Here is a 13,029-nt window from a genome sequence, read left to right on the forward strand (position 1 = left end):
TTTTGGCTTTCAGAGACATAACGTGATCCAGTCATCCTTGCAACAACCTTGTATGGAAGTCCAGCGTTATCCCCATATTACAGAAGCGGGACTGAGGCTGAGAGAGCGGTTTGCCTATAACCGCGAGGGGGGCGTCTCGCAGGAGTGAGGTTTGATTGAGAGACTGCCAGGTTCATAGTTCAGTCTGCGGGCTGGCAGCCACTAAGCTACACAGCAGTTTTATTAATAGAAATATAACTCACGCGGGTGATTCTCCTCTTTATTAAAGCAATAAGTAACTGGGAGGAAAGGCTGGCGGAGGGGTGGGAACGCTGTAACAATATTTGCACAACGTAGGATACAGCTTTCCTTTTACCTCTTGATTAGTAATAATTTGGGTACGTTATTGTCATGTTCATCTCAGACTACTTGCACATTCCAGATTAATGCATTAAACTCATCCTGCCCAGGCAGAACATAAGGAAAGCTAGTGGAACAGACATGAATTACAATCATTTATTAATTACTCTCTCAGGATTGCCTCATTAATCTAACTGCGTTTGGAGTCTCCCTTTCTCAGGTGCTACTGGCAGGTGGAGGGTAACAAAGTTTCCCTCTCCAACATGGAAGACAATTAACATTATACAATACAGTGGTACCTCGGGTTACATACGCTTCAGGTTACATAGGCTTCAGGTTACGGACTTCGCTAACCCAGAAATAGTGTTTCAGGTTAAGAACTTTGCTTCAGGATGAGAACAGAAATCACACGATGGCAGCAGGAGGCCCCATTAGCTAAAGTGGTGCTTCAGGTTAAGAACAGTTTCAGGTTAAGTACGGACCTTCGGAATGAATTAAGTACTTAACCCGAGGTACCACTGTACGGAAAAGTATGAGGGGAAGGGAGTTACAGCACAACCCTATGCATGATTAATCAAAAGTTCAGTGGGACTTCTTTTATTTTTACATTTGTATCCTACCTTTCCTCCAAGGACCTCAAGCAGGCACTTCTCTCCATTTCATCTTCACAACAACCCTGTGAGGTAGGTTATGCTGAGAGACAGTTCCTTCCAAGGCAGTGTGTATAAGATTGCAGCTGTAATTCCTTTTGTTTTGTTTTGAAATGCAAAACTCAGCTTAATACATTTGAATATGTATTTAATTAAATATGTAAACTCACAACCTTGGCCCACATCTAATTCTGACTTTCCTCAAATTTGCATACAAATTAAACATGAATCTTCCACTCACTGCATTTCAATTTGGAATTATTATTTAATATGAATGGGAATAATTCATATTAAATGAGTTTGGGTGCTCAATGTGATTGGATGTTCATTTTATTTACGGCTGTTTTGCTTTTTTTGGCCAGGTATGGCATGTTGTAAATCCAAAACCACTGTTGGATTGTAGTCAAGCTTTTGAACTCATACCTGATTTGGGCCTGTTCATTAAAACTTCAGAACAAACATGAGGGAAAACACATTTTTAAACGTAGGTTAGGTTGTGAGCATTTCTAAAAAAAGGCACTGTTCAGAGGAACAGTCTCAATCTAGAAATTACACCTGTGTTCTTGGAAACCCTTACTTGTGAAAGCAGGAAGTCTGTGTGGCCGGTGACGGCTAGTCAGGCCCAGCACCAACACCCAGTACCTTTGGGCAGTTGCTTGGGTTACACTCATGCCTCATGTAGGGTGGCTGGGCCTGCAAGCTGTCATTAAAAATTATTGTGGGAAAATTATTATTGTGGGAAATTCACACATGCTCAGAGCACCCTCTTTGTATTGTTTCACATATGGGCCCAAGAGCTAAAAACAAAACATAAAAGTTGTTGCCCCAGAATTTAGTTTAGCGCTGGCAAAAGAAACATGTGAGGGGATTTGGAGGGGGCAGGTTGGAGGAGGAGGGTTCACTTCAGGGTGGTGAGAGTGGAAACTTTTGGGCTCCACAGGCCTGATCCTTACCAGGATTGGCTTTGCAAGTAAAACCACCTAACTAGCAATCGTCTAACAAACAGTGAGGCAGCGGTCAGCAAGGCGCTGCTGCTAAAATGGAGAAAACAAACATCATTTCAGCAGAGGCTTCAGTAAAGGGGTTTGCATTGAATTCTGTCAAGATGAGCAGGATTTAATGCCCCCTCCCATCAACAGCTGGTAAGCTGGAGGGTCAAATCCTGCCACAATGGCTGCACGCACAGCCAAAACAGAATTGAACCCTGCCCATCAGCTGGCATCTCCCACCTATTGGAGTGGTGTCAGGTGGTTGATAGGCATGTGTGGTTTAGGGGGGAGGGAATGGCTTGATGGGCCAAGGTTGACCAACGGGTCGGAGGTGCCCCATCCTTGCTTCAAGGCATGGAAAATTTAAATGGTAGCTCCCCAACTGGCCCAAACTTCCCCAGGGCTGATCAAAACTTTGGGAGATAATTAACATTGTGTCCAGGGCAGGTCAGTGGTAAGCTTTGTCAGGGCCCAAGATCTTCAGCAGCTGCTCAAGGATAATAGAATCATATACAGTCATACCTTGGATCCTGAACGCCTTGGTACTCGGATGTTTTGGCTCCCGAACACCACAAACCCGGAAGTGAGGGTTCCAGTTTGTGAACATTCTTTGGAACCTGAACATCCGACGGGGCTTCCACGGCTTCCGATTGGCTGCAGGAGCTTCCTGCAGCCAATCAGAAGCTGTGCTTTGGTTTCCAAATGTTTTGGAAGTCAAAAGGACTTCTGGAATGGATTCAATTTGACTTCCAAGGTACAACTGTAATTGTAGAGATGGAAGGCACCCTGAGGGTCATCCAATCCAATCCCCTGCAATGTTGCAATCTTTTGCCCACCATGGGGGCTGGAACCCACAATGCTGAGATTAAGAGTCTTGTGTTCTGACTGAGCTATCCCAGTTTTTGACACCAGGAGGCCCGCAGGCGGAAACACAGCCAGCAGCCTCCTTTGGAGCCTTTAATAAATTATTGCTTTTTCACGGCAAGATAGGGATCATCTCATGTTCTGTGTCTTGTCACAAATTTGGGAATCGTTGCTGTTACCGAAGGAAATCTGATCAAAACCTCTACGTACGTGTGTTAGAATTATTCCCTGCTCTTGTGCCCTCAACAGCCATCCCTGTATATCCAATCCAGGAACAGTAAGAAACATTCAGACTTTCAGTTCCCTGCTTCCAGCCCCAGCCCAACATTGCTGATCAGCGCAGTGAAGAACAGAGAATCATTGTTACCGATATGAAAATAATTTAATGAAAGTTTTATGTTCCAAAATCCACCGTGCGGCTCTGGGACACAATAGGCAAGGGGGCTGGTTTTGATCTCCCCTCTTCTTTTTTGGTGTGTCTTTGTACCCCCGTGCAGCCAAGTGAAAAGTCTTTCAAGTGCCCCATGGCCTCTGTTTGCACCAAAATGTCCCCAAAGTGACACCGGTAATGGGATCTGCACACGAATACCACCATTCCCTGCCCGTCCCCCCACCCCAATTCAGCATCCACGGATGAGCCTGTGGAACTGAAGGCTTTCCCCGCTCCAGCCTCTTTGAGGATGCAGCCAGGATCTCACCATTCCCAGGCCTTGGCGTCTCACAAAACGTGAACCTGTGAGATGCCTGAACTTCCATGTGTTATAGAGAACGCATCTCTCCTGTCACACAGTCCTCAATTCCATGCAGGTATGAATCCTGCCACGATGGGAGACTTCCACCAAAACTCTTTGTCCCACAGGCAAGGTTTACAAGACCCCAGGGAAAATCCCAGCTTCAAAGAAGGCACAGATGTCTCCCCCAAAGGGATGTGGCAATAGGATTCTCACCACCTCAGTACTCTCCTGGCCCAGATGAGGTTGTTTAGGCAATGTTGCTACACAAGTTCCTGCTGTCAAAACAACTTTCAGTTTCTCCAGAACATTCTTATCTGTGCCAAACGGTGCATTGGCTTCCATTAAATTCCATCTCCCCTGCCTCCAACCCGCAGAGCATATGCATATAAGGTTGGTTTCTTGTTTCCTAGCAAACTGGGGAAGTTCTGCTCCAGGGATCTGGCAGTAGAAAGAGAGCTGGTCATGACAGGGGTGAAGGTGGAAGTTATAAGGTTCGCATGGCCTCAGATGGTGGAGATGAGAGATTTGAGAGAGGACTGGTTGGTGGACGAAAGGTTCTCGTAACTGTGGCACAGGCATGAGCAGTCCGAGGAGGCCTCGTCGTCCCCGGCAACCCCGCCCCCGTTGCGCAAGGGGCGGTGGTGCGGGGCGCCGCGCGTGGTGCAGATCACGACCCGGGTGTGGCGGTAGGCCACGGCCCACGCCTCGCCCCCAAGGCACTGGCAGCGGCTTCGAGGGCCTTTGGAGGAGAAAGGGCCCAGCGAGCTGCCAGTCTTCTTCTGCACAAAAAGGCAGGTCCTGGAGATAAGAAAACAAACAAACAGTGCAATCAGGTGAGTCAAAGATTGATGCCACCATTAGCGATGGCCCAGCATCCTGAGCACGTATCTAATGTGCAACATGTACAAGACTCTCTAGATTAAAGGTAGCCAGTATGGGGAATCCATATATGTTTTTGGACTACAGTTCCCAGCATCCTCTGCCAACATGACCAAAGTGACTCACTTCCTCTTAACTCCTTGTCATTCCCCAAAAGGGGGCAGAATCTAGGACTCTTTGCTCCCTACAATACCCCCCCACACACCAAAAGATGGGAATGAAATGCAAGACCTCTGACTCACTCCCATCATCCAGTTGAAAGCCCAGCCTACCTCTTGCGTAGATGGTACGAGATGATGAGGATGGCTAAGATGAAGGTCCCGGTAGCTGTGTACATCACCCAAGCTGTGTGAACAAAAGAAGAGAAGACACTATTTATGTACAACCTTCCACCGAGACCTAGAAAGCTACAGGGCAGGGTTGATTAATCACCATGCTGAGTCCCCTACAGAATTAAGTCTTTTTCTAGCTCTCACAATGAAAAGGAAATTACTTTCAGACATTGCAAATATGATAAGAGGATGCTATACTGGTCAGCTTACATTTCTGTGTAAAAAGCTGACCAATACCTGCTTGGTAGACATCCTGTGCATTTCATATAAATTTATAATGTCTGCTGCGTCACGCAGATCCAAAAAGCCAAAAGGTCAGCCATTTCCAATCTGTTTATTGAGCCAAAGTAGGAAGCCGGTTGGGATCTGTGATCAGACCTACCATCTATTTTTTAAAAGCAGTTCTTTTTAAAGCCAGCAGCTTTGATCACAGAGCTCCAACATCTTGTTTATGTTTGTCAGGAGTGGTGATTTAAAACAGGGACAGGGAATCGGCGGCCTTCCAAATGTCATTGGATAACAAGTCCCGTTATCCCTGACCACTGGCCATGCTGGGATCCAGCACCACTTGGAGGGCTTTGGGCTCCCCTTCCCCGGTTTAAAGCACCTTCTAGTCCCTCTGACATTGCACAGCCTCCCCACCACCAGGCCTTTGGCTGATTGACATCTGGTGCCCTTTTAAAATGTGTTTTTGTAAGTGGGGATTATTACGTTGTATTTGTTTTTATGATGTATTTTGTGTGGGGTTTTTTATTGTGATTTTATGTTGCGAACTGTCCTGAGATCTGCGGGTATAGGATGGTATACACATTTAATAAATAAATAAATAATACAAAATTGCCACCAGGTTGTGCCAAATATTCTATATAACCCTCAGCACAAAATAAAGATTGGGATGTGGGCGTTGTATAGCAAAATACACCTAGGCAACGGTCTTGTGAGCCACTTTAGGGCACAAAAGGGGCACGCAGATTAAAATAATGATAGTACAGTGGTGCCTCGCAAGACGAAATTAATTCGTTCCGCGAGTCTCTTCGTCTAGCGGCTTTTTTGTCTTGCGAAGCAACCCTATTAGCGGCTTAGTGGATTAGCGGCTATTAGCGGCTATTAAAGGCTTAAGGGATTAGCAGATTAGCTGCTAAAAGGCTATTAGCAGTTTAGCGGCTTAGAAAAAGGGGGTGGGGAGCGGGAAAAAATCTCAAGAATCGCAAGACATTTTCGTCTTGCGAATAAAGCCCATAGGGAAATTCGTCCTGCGAAGCGCATCGAAAAACAGAAAACCCTTTCGTCTAGCAGGTTTTCCGTCTTGCGAGGCATTCGTCTTGTGGGGCACCACTGTAATAGTAACAATAACAAGTCTACAGTATTTGGAGAAGAGAGAAGACCCATGAGAAAGCAGAAGTTGGCTCCAGATTTAAAGGGCCCATCCACATTATTGTTTGTCCCATGATTTCAAGTCATGAGTCCAAGAGGGGGTATTGGGGGGGGGCAGGATTGGTCCTGCTGCTTTCCCTGGGAAAACCAGCTGTTTACTGCAGAAATGGAACAAACTCAAAAAAATCCTCTTGGACAAGGAGCTGTTTATTTTCGGAGGGAAAATTAAAACATGGTGAAAATCCGTGTAAAGGTGTTCTCTGTATACATCTGTGTGTGTGTATGTGTGTGTGTACACACAGCGAGAGCTTTGCATGCATGTTGGCAGACAATAAATGTAGTAGTCATGTTAGCAATGTAAGACCTCATCCCATGGGCTGTATGCATTCCACAGTTCCTCAATTGCACCATGCAAGCACTCAGCAATCTGAGAGACTTGGGGTTTTTTTGTTTCATGCTCCTAGTCCCTGTACATATACAGATGTGAAAGCGCATGGGCAATGCTGCAGAAACCAGGTGGGGTGACAGCCAAGCAGGGTTTTTGGCAAAAGCAAAATAGGGATAAGGCTGCCCTGCCCAGCTCTCTTCCCTTCCCCATGGCTAGTAAGGGTTGTGCAAAATCAGCAGATGTGAAATAATTGTGCTTAATAATACATAGGTCACAGAATCCAGTTTTTACTGCGTGCTGAGTTCTGATTTTTCTTTCTTTCATTCTACTTAAGTGCAAGGTGTGCAAAGCTTTGCCCAGAATAAGAGAGAGTTCAGGATCTCTAATGTCATTTAACTCACAGCTGACTACAAAGTGCATTATGTTACAAAGGTACAGACTATGACCCCTGGTGGCTGGATTGCACCACAGCAAATTTTACACAGGGTGGGAACCGAAGGTCAACTAGCTGCACTTTGGAGATGGGCAAATCAGTTTACTTCAAATCTGTGCCCTTTTTGCTTTTGGTCACCCATTCTGTGACCATTCTGTGCCATTTCCACGTTAATCTAATTTTTTTAAAACTGCAGATTAATTTCTATCAAAACATGCATTTCCAAACCTATTTTTCTATCAAAACATGCATTTCAAAGTATTTTGATACGTTTTTTGAGCCAAGAATAGCATTGGAACATTCAGAGAGCCTGGACATTTGTGGGTGACAAAATTCCAATTCACACATTAGTACATGAAGAGCAAATCAGTTCATATTGGAATTTGCAAAGATCCAATTCTTCAAGCATCCCTATTAAATTATGTGTGAATGTGTATTATTAGAGAATCTTAATATTTTAGGGTTTTGCGTTTGTTTTTTTAGAAGCTGCTTTAAGAGAAGGAAGTGTAGACAGTGGAATGGAGAGAGTGCTTTACCCTTTTCTTCCCTGTTTCTCAGCTCCAACTGGCACCCACAGTGAGATTTGCCCGCCCCGGCCCCCGCTCTGATACCACTTACATGCTTATCCTTGAAAACGTGCAACTGTGATCCTGTGTGTGGAATTGGGGAGCTGTTATGGGAAGGGGTTTAGAATTGTGAAATGGTGGGTAGAGAAAGGATTGAGCACACATAGGTTGCCTTTCTCTGATCTGTACTCCCCTTTGCAAAAGTTAACTTTTAAAGTTAAAAAGGGGGGGTCATCTGGCAGGCACATGTGTGCAATGAGTTGTTAGCCCCACATTTCCTGCAGGGAATGTCCTCATCAGAGACTGTTTTGACTTGAGCCAGCCAATCGGGTTATAGCACAAGCTGCAGCATCGAGGGCCAAGCCCTGCCGCAAGTCTAGTTCTTTACCTCCTACCCCAATGGCAGAGTCATTGGCGCTGTAGGTCCAGGTGGAGTTCAACCAATCGGAGGAGGTTGGGATGAGACGGGATCCGTCACCTGGTAGGGTTCGTAAATCAGACCGTGCTCCGTTGATAGGGGGACCTTTCACTCCTGCAGGGAAATCAAAACAGTTTATTATCTTCACAGTGGATTTTTAGACCATCCTGTTCCCAAAGTCTGGAATCCAAGCCTTATGAGGAATGGTTGAGAGAGCTGGGTATGTTTAGCCTGTGAAAGAGGAGACTGAGAAAAGATATCATAGCCATCTTAAGAGCTGTCACATGGAAGATCTCAAACCAATGGCTTCAAATTGCAAGAAAGGAGATTCGGACTAAACCTTTCTGACAGTAAGAGCTGTTCAACGGTGGAGCGGTCTCCCCTCGGGAGGTGATGGGCTCTCCTTCGTTGGAGGTTTTTTAGCAGAGGTTGGATGGTCATCTGTCATGGATGCCTTAGATGAGTTTCCTGCATTGCAGGGAGTTGGACTAGATGACCCTCTGCTTACTGTGTCACAATTGTGAAGCAAGAGCCCCAGGGCACTTCAAGACTGTCACAAGTGATGCCGATTTGGAGCTCTTGCAAAACAAACCTGCTTCCCAGAAAGGTAGGTGAACCAGAAATGAACTGCAAAGTGTGGGGTGGTGATGTAAATTATGAAATTTATAGCTGTGAGGGTGTGCAATTGCTCTTAAATGGTTTTTAAAATTCTAAGTGTTTTAAAGTTCTCAGCTTTTGACGTTCTCGGCTTTTAAAAAGCTTTCTTAGGTGGTTTTTAATTGTGTTTAAAGAGGTTTTCGTTTGCATTCTAAATCCTGCTGTTCGAACACGTTGACCTTTTCTGCCCTGAGCAACTCTGGCAGGATCTGGCAGCGTCCAAATTTAACAAACAAAGGCCACCAGCAGGTATTTTGCCTGACGATCGATAAGATGGTACCCTTCCTGTTTCCCGGCTAACGGACACAGAGGCCCAGGGACGACCAAGAAAGCCATTGTATTAATAGTTTATACAATTAATCAGCAATGCATCAGGCCACTTGTATTTAGGCTCTTCCTGTTCTGTATTCATTCTGTCTTCCTCAGCCCCAATCCCCCAACCAGGTGCCCTACCCACCTTTAGCTCACAATCATTTTTGGCTACAGGCCTGCGGCTGCACAGGAAGTTCAAAGGGACACACCAGAGGAAACTTGCCCATAGTCAACCCATTGGGTGACTATTTCAAAGGCGCTGTCACCAGCGGGAGGGTGAGCGAGTGCGAGGAACCCACACGCAGGGCTTCCCAAGCGCCGTCAAAAGAAATCCTCCCCATTCCCAGGGCCCCAGTTCAAAGGGCCGGTCACCCTCCTCCCTTTGCAGGTGTGGAAGCAAGAGCTTCTAATTAGAGACTCTGACACACCGAGCCCCAGGGAAGAGTTGGCAGGCGCTGGAGTGAGTCCGGGAGTTCAAAGACAGCCTCGCTCCACCTCAGCAGCACACCACACCACCTCAAAGTCTTCTGGTGTGGGAGCAGGAGTTCTTACTTTTGGTCCTTGCTGCGGCCCTCCAGACCCACTCGGGAAGAGGCTTCTTTCCCCTGATCTACCTCCTCTGCAGGTGATCACTGCAGCGTTACTCAACCCAGGTGGAACAGGTTTATCCCGCCCTGATGCATCGCAGAGTCAGGCCGTGGCGCATACCTCTGTACAAGATGGCAAAGCCCTGGGCTTGCAGGAGCTGATCCGAGTGGAAGGAGAGGAGCAGGTGGTCGGTGGGGAACAGCAGGGGAGCCCCCGGCCTCCGGCGCCCGTCAAACTGAGCCAGCAAGAGGTTGCTGTGTCCATCCCACAACTCCAGGCGGTCGTTGGGGTCATGCACGTCAAAGATCCGGAAGGTGACCTCCACGGACTCGCAGCCCAGGGGGTGCAGGGACCAGCTGCAGTTGCTGTCGGCTTCATAGTCATCCGGGAACTGCGGAGAGTAAATCACTCCAGAGAGATCACTGAAGTTTCCCTGGCAGGCACCCATGGATACTGTGGGGTGGAGACACAAGCAGGGTGGGGGGTAGGGAGGGAAGGATCAGAATAAAAATGTAATCAATAGAGGGATGCAACTTTTAGGGTCCCCATTTTTTGTTTTAATTTTCTTTCTTTCCCCCCCTTTTTTTATTAAGTACAAATTAGAAAACATACATAGTTACAACAAAAGAAAATACAAAAGAAAATACATATAACCAAGGGAAAAAAATCAGAGAATATTTTGTATCTTTTCATATTTACAGTTATTTATACCTCTGTAAAATGCTATTCACAATAAAGGAGTGAAATGAAAGATAAGATATCAGAAAAAAGATTTTTGTTTTAATTTTCAATGACAAAAAAACCCTGCCCCTTTGCGCAAAATGGCTTTCCACATTGTGAGCGTTTGTGCAAAACAGCTTTCCATGCGGTTACATCAACCGAGCCCGGCTTCTGATAATAAATTTCCCATCCAGACAAGGAGCCAATCATCTTCTGCATGAGTAAGACTGCTTACAGAATTAGAACGGGGTTTTATGGAGGTGTGTAAGATTATGCATGGGGTGGAGAAAGTGAACAGAGTGAAGCTTCTCGCCGCATCTCGTTATACTAGAGCCTGGGGCCATCCAAGGAAGCTGAATGGCAGAAGATTCAAGACAGACAAAAGGAAGTAGTTCATTTGCTTAAGCTGCGGAACTCGCTACTGCCAAAAGTAGCAATGACCGCCATATTGAACAGCTTAATAGGGAGATTAGAAAATTGATGGCCGATAAGACTATCAGTGGCTGCTACCTATCATAGCTGTGTATTACATCCAATCTCGGAACAGTATGCCTCTGAATTCCAGTTGTTCATGAGTGGAGAGAGTGCTGTTGTGCTCACTGGCCTCTGGTGCGTCACTCTGGGAAACTGGAAGTTGGGCTAGGCAGACCTTTGGTCTGATCCAGACGAGCTCTTCTTACGTTTTTTAGCAGGATCAAGCTTCAGACATGCTGGACTTTGCCAGGGGGCTGCCTGTCTGCCCACACAGCCCAAAATCAAGTACACAATCCCAAGCCAAGTGGACATCAAGATCCAGAACTAGAATCAGAGAGACTAGAGGAAGGTGCACATGACCACAGGCAGGCAGGGGTCAAGAAGACCCGTCAGCCTCAGAGGATCTGATTGAAGCAAGGGCTCAGTCGGAACCAGGCAGGTCAAGATCCAAGGCAGCCATAAGAGACTGGTAGGCAGCGCTTAGGCAACCTCCTCATGCTGGAGATGAATTGCTCAGACTGAGCAGCAAGCTCTGAAGTAAGGCTTTATAGGGCCTGGTTGGTTGTGATTGGCCCTAGACAGTCATGTGATTAGGGCAAGATTGCATGCTGGTACCTCAGCCTGGATGGCGCCCTTGATGCCCAGAATTCACCTGCACTTCATGAGACCAGTGGTCCATCTAACTAAGCATTGTCTTCCCTGCCTGGGGAAGCTCTCCAGTGTTTCTGACACAGGACATTCCCAGCACTATGTGACGTTGCCAAGGATTGAATCAAGAATTGTTTGTGTTCAAAGCAGATGCTCTTCCACTGAGTTCTGCCCCTTCTCTGGCATACCAGGTTCATAGTAGGAACAGAGGGCTGGTGGTACGCGCTCTCCAGATCCTGACCTCTGGAAGCCACAGTCGGAGACACTCGATGCAAACCTTTTAACTGGGGTGATAATACATCATATAGTAATTAATGAACTGCGTGCCAGAGCACACTAGGTTGTGCAAGGCAGCTCACTGTGAGAAAGCAGGTAGGTTAATTTGTGGGCCCAAAACACCCACTCCACATCCAGGGAATCTTGCCTGCGGCATCTCCGTAATTTACTGAGCTGGCCTTGCCTCCTTCCAATCAGCCACCACTAGGGGGTGCCAATGTTGCTGCACATTGATGCTGGGTGAGATTGGATGGTTCAGACACGCCCGATGCAGCAGACTGACCCACCCGCAGAGGAGGCTGCCTGTTGCTGCTCTGTGTAATTTGCTGCTCTGATCTTACCTCCTTCCAGCCAGCTTTGGCTGTGGCCCGGCAATCATTCGCCTCTAATGTAGAGACACTGTGCAATGACCTGCCACTGAAGAAAATGGCCATGCCCAGAACAGTGAATCACTCAGAGACACAGCAGGTAAGACTCCTTAATTGTTAAGTTTTAATTGGAGGTACAGTGGTACCTCGGGTTAAGTACTTAATTCGTTCCAAAGGTCTGCACTTAACCTGAAACTGTTCTTAACCTGAAGCACCACTTTAGCTAATGGGGCCTCCTGCTGCCATCGTGCGATTTCTGTTCTCATCCTGAAGCAAAGTTCTTAACCTGAAGCACTATTTCTGGGTTAGCAGAGTCTGTAGCCTGAAGTGTCTGTAACCTGAAGCGTATGTAACCCGAGGTACCACTGTACTCTGAAAGGGGGGGAGGACCTTTCCGGGTATAATAATGAAGTATACTTTTTAATTAAAAAAAAGGAAGTGTACCTCCATTGTTTGCAATCATGGCAAGAGACAGAAACTCACCCTTTAAAAAACAACAACTGATAAGAGAGATAAACAGTGTAGTGGCAAGACTACAACCCTCACTCATTCACAAAACTTATTGAGTGACCTGGGTCACCTTAGACTATTCCTGATCTCCCAGCTTCGCAAGTTTGTTGTGAAGATAAAGGAAGAGGTTGTTAAAAGGTAATAAATAAACACAAAAACAAACTAGTATCATTTTTCTGAGATGGCAAATGGGATGACCCAAGTGTACCAAACAATTACAGTATACTATAACATTCTACAATAACAGTACAGGCGTCTCTGCACTCATACGTGATCAGCACACACGCTCCTGCTAACATGTGTGCCATTTTCAGCACTGAAAGGGGCAGAGTGGGAGCAGGGGCAGAGTGGGGCAGGCTAATCTCCAAGCACATGTGTCCCAGTGACATGTACAGCAGCCAGGAATGGAACCCCATGCATAAGTGAGAATTCCCCTGCATTTGATAAACCTTAAGAACCGCTTGATCCTTTATACCTGTGCCTGATCCCTGAGATCTACAGGGGAATCAC

The 13,029-nt window shown here is 46.4% G+C and overlaps 1 protein-coding gene and 1 long non-coding RNA gene across 3 annotated transcripts in view; one reads left to right on the plus strand and one right to left on the minus strand.

Moving 5' to 3' along the window:
* Window positions 1-3,202: 3,202 nt before the first annotated feature.
* Window positions 3,203-13,029, minus strand: part of KREMEN2 (kringle containing transmembrane protein 2) — a 32,177-nt gene continuing 22,350 nt past the window's right edge. For both annotated transcript variants that reach the window (XM_083411393.1, XM_083411394.1), the window contains exons 5-8: window positions 9,644-9,976; window positions 7,937-8,080; window positions 4,728-4,800; window positions 3,203-4,374 (exon numbers count right to left, since the gene is read on the minus strand). In XM_083411393.1, the coding sequence (XP_083267519.1) occupies window positions 4,080-4,374; window positions 4,728-4,800; window positions 7,937-8,080; window positions 9,644-9,976 (845 nt within the window). In that variant the 3' untranslated portion in view covers window positions 3,203-4,079. The remainder of the gene's footprint in view (window positions 4,375-4,727; window positions 4,801-7,936; window positions 8,081-9,643; window positions 9,977-13,029) is intronic.
* LOC310663505 lies at window positions 4,324-7,772 on the plus strand. The gene is made up of 2 exons (XR_014504517.1): window positions 4,324-4,409; window positions 7,466-7,772. It is a non-coding gene; the product is annotated as an uncharacterized lncRNA (long non-coding RNA).

Source organism: Podarcis tiliguerta, assembly GCF_965153285.1.
Source record: "Podarcis tiliguerta genome assembly, chromosome: 13".
NCBI lineage: Eukaryota > Metazoa > Chordata > Lepidosauria > Squamata > Lacertidae > Podarcis > Podarcis tiliguerta.